General features: G+C 45.2%; 1 protein-coding gene across 1 annotated transcript; it reads left to right on the top strand.

The window, feature by feature from the left end:
- Positions 1-432: 432 nt before the first annotated feature.
- On the top strand, positions 433-9,853 carry PSPH (phosphoserine phosphatase). The gene is made up of 6 exons (XM_066563535.1): positions 433-679; positions 5,477-5,635; positions 6,392-6,526; positions 7,940-8,085; positions 8,786-8,934; positions 9,667-9,853. Exons 2-6 carry the CDS (start codon positions 5,496-5,498, stop codon positions 9,775-9,777), a joined length of 681 nt encoding a protein of 226 aa, XP_066419632.1. The 5' UTR covers positions 433-679; positions 5,477-5,495; the 3' UTR covers positions 9,778-9,853.
- Positions 9,854-10,640: the final 787 nt, after the last annotated feature.

Here is a 10,640-nt window from a genome sequence, read left to right as displayed (position 1 = left end):
GCTCAGGTGGGGTTGGTCTCTTTTTCCAGGCAGCACTGACAGAACCAGAGGACACAGTGTTAAGCTCTGCCAAGAGAAATATAGGTTGGATGTTAGGAGAAATTTTTTCACAGAAAGAGTGATAAAGTCCTGGAATGGCTGCCCAGGGAGGTGGTGGAGTCCCCATCCCTGGGTGTGTTTAACAAAGCCTGGATGTGGCACTGGGTGCCAGGGTTTAGTTGGGATTTTGGGGCTGGGTTGGACTCGATGATCTAAAAGGTGATTCTGTGATCCCAGCTCACAAATCCTCCCTTCTCTCCCGAAAACAGGACATCTCCTCGCTGATTTCAGCCAGGAGAAGCTCCCGATTGCCGCTGCCCGGAGCTGCCTGCCCGGCCTGGCCCGGCCTGGCCCGGCCCGGCTCCTCCCCTGCCCCGGGGCGGTCACACCTCTGCCGCCCTCGCTGGCAGCGAACAGCTGCCCTGCTCTGCTCCCATGTGTGCGAGCACCTCAAACAAACCCCCCGGGCCGCCTGACTCAGCGCTTTATCAGGGGCCGAGCGGCAAAATGCGGCTCTCGTCCAGCGCAGCCCGTGCGCGGGGCTTGTGCCGCTGAGGGCTCAGCTGATCCCTCCCTGCCAGGCGCAGCCCGGAGCCTCCCGGCGGCAGCAGCAGCCACGGCCGCTTCCCTTCTGTGTTCTGTAAGTCACCGGCATCGTGCTTTTCTCGCAGCTCGGAAGGGGTTGGAGTTTGGCTCGCAGCTCCGTAACACAAGGGGGGTTTTTCCAGCAGGGAAAATGAGGAGGATCTTGTGCCTTGTGCTGCCCGGCTGGTTTATAACAGCAGCGTGAATGAATGATGCAATCGGGCGCGGGGGGAGCAGCAGCGTTTTGGCAGCACGGGCGAGAGGGGATTGGAGAGTTGGGAGGTGGATGTCAACATCCAACAGGTTCCTTCTGGCCTTTTTCACCTGCTTTTGGCGAGGTGTTTGAGTGAGTTCGCTGTGAGGCACTGCTGTGCAGATAATCGTGCGGAGCTGCGAGCAGCTCGTCTCTTGACTCGCAGGCAGCTTTGTGCCGCTGCCTTTGCAAACTGAGCGGGAGGTTAAAGCAAAACCTAACATGAAATAGAAAACCCAGGAGGTTTAATAAAAACCTGGAAAAAAAGAAGAAAACCCAGGAGGTTAAGGACCGAATCTTCCTATTCTCACCCTGCAAACCACAGAAAGTTACGTGTGGATGGGTTGAACTTCTAAAACTTATATAAAACACAAACACAATTTCCTTAAATATAACTAATCTGCTTAAATGTATCAGCTTTCCTCTAAAGCTTTCAAGACGTTGCTAATTCTGAGGATGAAAGCTCAGCACAGAAAAGCTGTGCCACTGTATTATTCCCATTTTACAGACACAGGACTGGAAACAATGAGGATTAAGTGGTTTGTTTCAACTCATACCATGGAAACACTCCTGGGAATGTTCTTAGAAGCTGTAGGAGGAAAAGGTCCTGAAAAAAACTTTCAAGAACTATTTTCTCCAAATCCTTTGCTCTGAGCAGCAGTTTCCCTTCAAGGCAAAAGAAACAGTTTAATGTTGTTGAACTTCTGTTGCTGTTGAGTACAATGTTAAATGGGGAAGTGAATCAGAAATTGTTTGCAAACAAGGATATTCTTGAGTGCTGGGTAATAGTTCATTAAGATTCACTTAATCTTCATTTTTAACAGCAATAAATGTGAACATCATGCAAAGTAGCAGCGTGGCAGCACTTCTGAAAGCTGAAATATGACAACAAGGGAGGTTTAGTCACAATGAGGGGTTTGAGATCTCATTAGAACCTTGCAGCCCCAGAACACCTGCAGTTCTGAGCTCCACTTACTGCTTCCATTTGCATTTCCAAATTTCCTGTGGATACAGAGGATGGGGCAGTTTTTCCCTGTGAGGCAAGTGCCCTTCTTTGAAGGGACAGTAAACAGAGAGTATTTCAGTTGTTTTCCTTTCCCATGTGCTCTCACATAATTCCCCTGTTTGTGACTCCACCCTGTCTATTATGAAAGAGAATTATTTCTTGTGAAAATGTCTTTATTTTTTTTTTAAACAGCCTAATGAAACTCTTCATAGTCTGGAGGCAAGGAGATCTCATGGGAATTCCCCTTTTCTCTTGTCATTTTCTTTTATCTCCATTTTTATCTCAAGTTTCACCCTACCTGTCTCTCTCTCACTCTGTTGTCTTCTTTAGCCACTTTGCCCATTGTTCTTCTTTTCCCCATATTCTTCTTTCCACCTTTTCCCCATGGTATTTTATTCCAGACCTCTTGAAATGTTTGCTGCTTGGATGCTTTTCAGGCTAGGAATTGATTACCTTCCTGAAATTCAGGGTAGGAAGATCAGAGATTCCCTATCAGTGTTCTTCATATGGAAACAGAACCCATTATTTGTGGGAATTTCATTTTTCTTCCTATCTCATTAAAACATTTACACTTTTAAGCAATCAGATGCTCTGTATTTAGAATAATTAAGCTCTGCCACTTATACAGGCCTGGACCACTCTGGAATACAAAATTGCTTTTTCCTGACTGCAACTGAGATTTGTCCATAGAAGGGTTTTACACAACTTTAATTCTTTTTGCTCTAATGTGCTACTGATGATTTTTGCAATTCTTCCCTTCCAGTTTGTCATTTTTAGACAACATAAACCATAGTTTGAAACTATTTTCAAATAGGAATAAAGAGAGGACAGGGTTAATTCCAACTATGACTCCACAATAATTCTTCTTTATTTGTCCATCAAAGTGCAAAGTCCAGCACAGCTTTCATGCCATCATTGTCAGCTCATTCAGCAGGGAAAGGAGCATGGGAAATGTGGACATCAGAGAGAAGGAAAAGTGAACATTTCATCACTCCCAGCACACCTGTGGAGAGATAACATTTTTCTGGGACAGATTAAAGCCTTGCATGCAGACCCAAATTGCAGCTTGTCACCGAGCAGTCACGTCACAGAGCAGTGTCCCTGTGGTCTTTGTGAGGTCCCCAGGATGAGGGAAGAGATGAATCTGACTCCATGTTCTCAGAAGGCTGATTTATTATTTTATGATATTATATTATATTAAAGAATAATATACTAAAACTATAGTAAAGAATACAGAAAGGATACAGACAGAAGGCTGAACAAGAATGATAATGAAAGCTGGTGACTGACTCCTCAGAGTCTGACACAGCTGATGGTGATTGGTCATTAAGTAAAAACAATTCACATGGAACCAATCAAACATTCACCTGTTGGTAAACAATGTCCAGACCACATTCCAAAGCAGCCAAACACAGGAGAAGCAAATCAGATAATTATGATTTACATTTTTCTCTGAGGCTTCTCAGCTTCCCAGGAGAAGAAATCCCAGCAAAGGGATTTTTCAGGAAATATGACAGTGCCATGTCCCCACACGGTGCCATTGCCTCACGGGGTTACAGAGCAGCCCCAGGTGTGGCAATGGTGGCTTTGCATCAGCAGCGTGGCTGCTGGGACACACACTGGTGACGCCAATGTCACAGCTGCCCTGGAACACGGCCCTGCTGCCTGGAAATCTGGGAGCTTTCACTGCAAACACAAGCACGGCTCTGCAGCCCAGGGCAAGTCAAGGCTGAAACAAACGTGCAATTCACGTGGCACCTGCCCAGCCAGTGCCAAGCCTGAGCTCAGAGCTGGCCTCTGGCCACCAGGCCTCACCTCAGAGCTGGGTGCTGGCAGAGGGAGGTTCTGATGTCCATGAAGTTCTGATGTCCATGAAGTTCTGATGTCCACCTTTCTTTTACATGCTGTGCTGATGGCTGATGACTCATTTAACTAATTATGACTATTATATAACTATTATATAACTATCAGTTACTCATGATAGCTAATTTTTCTTACATGTCCGGTGCAGTCTTTGTAGAAAAAGATAAAACCCCACATGGCCTGCAGCAAATAATCCTTTAGCCATGATCCTAAAGCTGGACTGGGGTTTATGGTGTGTCCATGCACCAAGGGCAGGGTTGTGCCAAACTGCAGTTCAGAGGGGCTCTGGAAAAGCCCTTTTCTGGGAAACCTCCTCTAGTGCCACCAACCCCTCAAAGGCAGCAGAATAAACCTCAAAATGTCCTGTCTGAGGGCTGCCTGTGCCTCTCGTGTCACTCATTGTCTCTGTCCCTTGCTCATTGACAGCTGTCAGGCAGACACAGCTCCTGGCTGTTCACAACAGGTTTCACCACTCAGGCTGGGTGCTGCCTTCAGACAGATCTCCACCTCCCCACAACAGATTGGAGCATTCTCTTTTATTCCATGCAAAGAGCACATAAGAGAGGTGTGTGCTCTACATTTGTAGTGAGGATGGGACTTTTTCATAAAGCTTTTTGTGTATCCCAATATTCATCATGTCCTGGGAATAAACCCAAAGGTTCTTGTTCCTGCTTTGACCATTAGTGAGAGGAAAACAAAAGATGAAAGGTTGTAAAGACATCCATAATTCTTTAGAATGTGCTGTTTGATGGTGTTTTTCCCTTATCCCAGGAAAAGAACCTGCAACCCAGATCAATCATACAAGACATGTCCTGAGAGATGTCTGAGAGATTGGAAGAAACAAAAACTTCTACAAAAATCTGAGAAGTGAGATAAATAGGCAGGTGTTGTTTGTGTCTAAATTATAGATTAGTACTCAGTAAAATCCACACTGAATTAATTCCCCTATGAAAGCACAAGATGAGTAGGGATGAGTAAGAAGATATTTAACTCCTTAAGCTTCTGATCTGCAGAAGTGCTCAACATGTTGAAGTGGGCAGATCTAAAAGGGTAGGAAAGAAACTTTTGTCAACAAAAGGGGTAGAAAATGGGACTATTATGGAAAGGGATTAAAATTAATTTTTAGGGACTGTTATAGAAAATGTGATGTCTTGATGGGTTGAGTGAAGTTCTCGAGGGCCAGGCATTTGATGGGTTTGTAAAAGGCTAATCCCCAATGTTAATGGTCCAATCTTTTATTAATGAAGATGTAGGACAGGATCTAAACCTTCCTGATTTAGGGCCAACCACTCATTGATAGGTTTAGGATAGTTCGTAATCAATCCTTAGGACCTGGGTGTCCAGCCTGGGAGAGATGAGAAACCAAGACCCCCCCTGAGCTGAACCAGAGCCCTGCAACCCCACAGAGCTCTTGGCAGCCTGGTGCCTCAGGCAATGCCAAGGATTGCAACCTTGAACCCACGGATGGGCTGAGGCAGCAGGCAACAAATCAGCAGCAGCCCAGGGCTCCACGGCCCACCTGGAGCACGAGGTGACCATCAGTAGGCAGCAACAGCAGGAGCAAATCAGCAGCTGGGGCAGACCTCCACCACCATTGCCCTCAGGATAAAAGCCCTGAGCCGCCTGCGCTCGGCCCTTCTCGCCCGCGCCGCAGCAGCAGCAGCACCAATGGCTCAGGAAACAGTGCACTACTCCCACTCAGAGAAAGATTTCATCTTGTCCCCTCACAGTAAGAAGGCTCCCAAAAGGATGGCATCCCTGATGGAGCTGAAGGAGATCTTCCGCAGCGCCGACGCCGTGTGCTTCGACGTGGACAGCACCGTCATCAGGGAGGAGGGCATCGACGAGCTGGCCAAGTTCTGCGGGGTCGGGGACGCCGTGGCAGAGATGTGAGTGAGCCTGGGGAGCTCAGGTCAGGCAGAGTGAGCCATGGCAGAGATGTGAGTGAGCCTGGGGAGCTCAGGTCAGGCAGAGTGAGCCATGGCAGAGATGTACATAAGGCTGGGGAGTTCATACAGGTCAGGCAGAATGAGCCAGAGATGATTGAGCTGTGAGCATGGATTGGTCTGTGAGCATAGAATTGTCATTTACAGTCATTTGGTTCTGTTTGTCATATGGTTACAGTTTGTAAAGGGGTTGGGATAATAAGTGGATGAGGATGGGGTAATAAGGATGACATGACTTGGTTTGGGAATTGTGAGGCTGCCCAACAAAACTATCCTGGAATTAAATCTCTATTGTAATTCTGAATTAAATCTCTATTGGTAATTTTGATAGACCAAGAGCAATCATTAAACTTGGCTAAGCACTACCAAACCCTGTTCTGAATGAGAAAACCTTACCATGAGGTGGAGGAGAGGGGACAGCACTCCCAGCCCATGGCTGAGGCTGGGAAGCAGCACAAGCTGAAGCTTTTAGCCAAAGCTCTGTTGGATCCAGCTCAGCAATATGGTCACAGAGGGAGTGGAGCCCTTCTCCTGTGCTCCACTGGTTCCCCCATCCATGGAGATCCCGTAGCCACCAATCTTTGGGGTTCAGCACAACCTCTCCTGCCTGGCTCCCTGTCACTCCTCGTTAATGCTGTGTGGTTGGGAGCAGCCCCAGCTGGTGAAGTGTCCCTGATTTGATTTTTGGTTGTCCCTCAGGACCCGCAGAGCCATGGGTGGCACTGTGACGTTCAAGGCAGCTCTCACAGCACGGTTAGGTCTCATCAGACCCTCCTATGAACAAGTGCAGAAATTAATATCTGACAACCCACCTCAGCTAACTCCAGGAATAAGGTAAGAAGAATTGAATTTTTTTTTTTTTTTTGAAGTATTCAGGAAGCAGATGGAGTAAATAAAGCAAATCCTGTGTCATTAGTGATGCTGTAAGGCCACTGAGCTGGTTTGTGTTGCCTTTCCTGCCCCATCTCCATGCTGGGTGTGTACAGAGCTTGGATCAGGAGCCTGGCTCCTTAAACATCCATGGAAAAAGAAAAGATTCTTAGATGTTAACTGGCACCTTGGCTGCCAAGCTCAGATCCTGGTTGGAGGATTAAATGGGAATGGAAAGGATCTGTTCAACCACTGGTTTTTCAGGGGTGATGGGACTGGGAGGAGATTTAATACCTCCTTAAATTTGGTTTATTCTGCAACTCTGTTACCTCTCTCTGCAGTTTGGGGGATCCATTGCTTAGAGCTACACATTCTGCAGTCCCTAAAAACATTAAAATTAAAGCAAACACACATAAATATGTGTATTCATTCATCCTGAGGTTTGGAATGACCATGAACTATTTAAACTGAAAAGCTCTGGGGATATTTTCCCTATTCAAATTGTTTCTATCCATTGAAAAGAATTTCTTTACTACAAAATCTGACCATAGCTTCAAGCCTGAAATATTTTAGCATATAAAAAGAGTTTTAGATGATCCTGTGCTTGTATTTTTTTCTGTAGAAGACAGCTAGAGGTAACTACAAAGAGAACGTTGTTTCCCTGTTCAGGATCATGTGATTTTCCTTTTCATTCCTTCCCTTTCTTCCTCCTTTTCATTCCTTCCCTTTCTTCCTCATTTCTGTGTCCTGCTTTAAGGCTCTGCTTTGCTTTTCAGTCTTTAGTGTTTCTGCTGCTCCTGCCACCCCTTCCCCTGCTCCCTGTGCTGCTCCCCTGATCTTCTGCCTCCAGAGCCAAATCCCCAGAACTCTGCACTGCCTTCGAGTCCTGCTGGCATTACTGGAGTCACAAAGTTCTTTTTTGGATTCCTTTTCTGTAGCTGGTGCCCTCTTCTAAAGATGGCATCAATGTCCAGTGCCTGGTGAACCAACTCTGAGCTAGAAAACATTTGCATTTTTCACTTTTCAGCCTACTTAGCATTTTGGAGCAGTGATTTTATCTCATCCCCTGCTTTTTGCTGCATTCCAGATTCATTTTCTTGCTGAGAAAAAAAAAAAAAAACATTGAACTGGACCTGCTCTCACTTGTTCAAGGGAACTAATGTGAAAGTGGAAAGAAAACAATTTAAGGAGTGTTTGTTTTTGAGGAATGAAATGATGGTTTTGTCCAGCTCTTGCCAGCCAGGTGTGAGCACAAACACAGAGGGAAAAGCTTTGGGCAGCAGAGATGGAAGCAGCAGCCCCCAAACCAAGCTGGACTAGCACAGAGCCTGGCTCAGGGAGGATCTCTGACCTTTGTGTGTGTGTGTGTGTTCCCAGGGAGCTGGTGAGCAGACTCCACCAACGAGGGGTTCAGGTGTTCCTGGTCTCGGGGGGCTTTCAGAGCATCGTGGAACACGTGGCCCTGCAGCTGAACATCCCCACAGCAAACGTCTTCGCCAACAGGCTCAAGTTCTACTTCAACGGTGAGAGCCCCTCCAGACTCCTCCCTCTGCTGATTAACGGCACTTTCCTGCCTCCAGCTCTCAGATACTGGGCTGCAGGCACTGTCCTGTTACCAATCCATGGAGGAAAAGCTACAAAACCCTACCAAAAACCAGCTCAGGGCATGCTCAGTGTAAGGAATAGAGCTGCAGTTACTTTTTAATTGCAAGCTGTGCCAAAGGTGAAACTCTGTACAGCTGCTGAGAGCAGAGTTTCATTTTCTCCTCTCCTTCAAGTTAAAGAGTCCATGACCTGAGGTGCTCTCACAGCCCTCCCTTTCAGGGCCTTCTGGAGCAGAGCTGCTCTGGGTTGGAAGCTCTGGGTTGGAAGCTCTGTCCCAGCAGAGCTGTAGGTGCTGAGGTTGTTCTTACTCAGGGTTTTCTACTCTGTCTCTGCATCATCCTGGTTGCTGTTTTGGGATGTTCACACCAGAGTGGCTGGGAATGGATTGGTGGCATTGCCCCACACAGTTTCTGGTTTTCTCTGAAAATGTCTCTATTTTTCTTTGAAAGATTTGGGTGAAATCCCAGCCTTAAACTTACCTTGGAATGACTGATTTGGGATGCTGTGCTGTGAGTTTTACAGGGCTGCATGCACTGAAATCAAGACCACAGACAGAGATTTTCCTTCATTTACCAGAAAACATCTGTATTTCCAACTTGTCCTTCCTTTGTTTTCTAGGAGAATATGCAGGATTTGATGAAACACAACCAACAGCTGAATCAGGGGGGAAAGGAAAGGTTATCACTCATCTGAAAGAACAGTTCCATTTCAAGAAAGTGGTTATGATTGGAGATGGAGCTACAGACATGGAAGCCTGCCCCCCTGGCGTGAGTATTACAGAAACCCTGAATTCCTTTTGAGCAAATCCTTGGGGCAAAGAGAAGAGTAAGGTTTGGATTCTTTAATCAAAAAATTAACAGGAAGATAACTTTTATAAATGCTCATATCTCAGGGAGAGATTTTAATTCCATCTCCCCTTCAGTTCCTTTCCCCACACAAAAGTCTCCCAATACCCCAAAACTGCTCAGGATTTGTTTAATGCTTCCCACCTCAAGGCAAAAAAAAAAAGAAAAAAGAAAAAAAAAAGAAAAAAAAAACTGCAGTGGAAATTTTAAACCCTGCACTTTCACTGCAGGGGGTTTTGTGACATGTAGAAATGATGATTGCTCTGGTTAATGATTGAGGACAGGGTTAAAGTTTGCTTTTGGTATCTCTGAGATGAGGCAAACAGAGGTAAGACAAACAGGAGAGGGGTAATTGTGGGATGCTTATGCATGAGCCAATGTTTACCTGCTCTTGAATGGAATTGCATCACATTTACATCAGATTCTCAGTAAAATCTCAGGAAAATCTGAACAATCTGGAAGCTACAAGGCAGTGAGAAAACACCCCAGTAACCAAAATGCTGCAGAATGAATCATTAATAAATCTGAAAAATGAACATGCAAAGGAAAACAGGGCAGGGGTTTTAAAATCCAATCTCAAAAGCAAATTTAATTACTGAGAACTGCCCTCCTTCCATGCAATAACCCATGTGCCCATTCCTTGTGTTTTTCCAGGATTGCTTCATTGGGTTTGGAGGCAATGTGGTCAGAAAGCAAGTGAAGGAGAAAGCCAAGTGGTACATCACCCACTTTGATGAACTGCTAAAGGAGCTGGAAGAGCGATAAATCCTCCTGTAAAATAATCTATTTAACACCTGTAAATTCATTATACGATGCCATTAAACATTTATTTGTTTGCAAACCTGTGGGCTGGAGTTTTTTAATGATTCTGGGGGTTGGGGACCTTCCACTCTGGCTCGTGTGGCAAATGGCACCATGCTGCTCAAATAGGTTGGAATGAAAATGGGGGAGATTTTCAATAAAACTTTCCTATGGTGGAAGAAATAAATTATTTACTTCCAAGGGAAGACTAAACATAGAAAATCAAAAGTTAAAAATACCTGAAGAGATTATCTCTTGGTCAATATTGCACATCTGTTGTTTCATCAGTAATGCCTCTTCTTATTTTGGGTGACCAAAAAAGAACAAGGTCACAAACAAGAACTTTGCCTAATCAATAATAATAATAATAATAATAATAATAATAATAATAATAATAATAATAATAATAATAATAATAATAATAATAATATGTAATTCAGGCTGCAGTTTGGCAAGTACCTTTCACTGCACAGAATCCCAGCTGCAGATAAGCAGTGAACAGGTGGAAAACATCCCTAAATATCTCTGACTGCATTAAAATTATGGTTCCAGAGAACCTGTGGTGTCATCTGTTACTCAACATCAGTTACTCAACCTGTCTGGGACAGGAGGTGCAGGGAAATCTGAGATCCAATGCTCATCCCTGGCCAAGAAATATTTTCAGGTGAGGGACAGAGTGGTTCCCATTCTTCATCAAAATATTCCAATCAAACTCCAAGCTATTGATTTTGGGAAGTGGTCCCAGTGTTTGTGGAATGTTTTATTCATTTCCAACCCACCCCCAGCAGCTGTAGTGGGATGGGAGTGAATTCATCAACCTTTAAAGG

This window comes from Molothrus aeneus, chromosome 20, assembly GCF_037042795.1.
Source record: "Molothrus aeneus isolate 106 chromosome 20, BPBGC_Maene_1.0, whole genome shotgun sequence".
NCBI classification, from domain to species: Eukaryota; Metazoa; Chordata; class Aves; order Passeriformes; family Icteridae; genus Molothrus; species Molothrus aeneus.
This window is presented reverse-complemented; position numbering and strand designations above follow the sequence as displayed.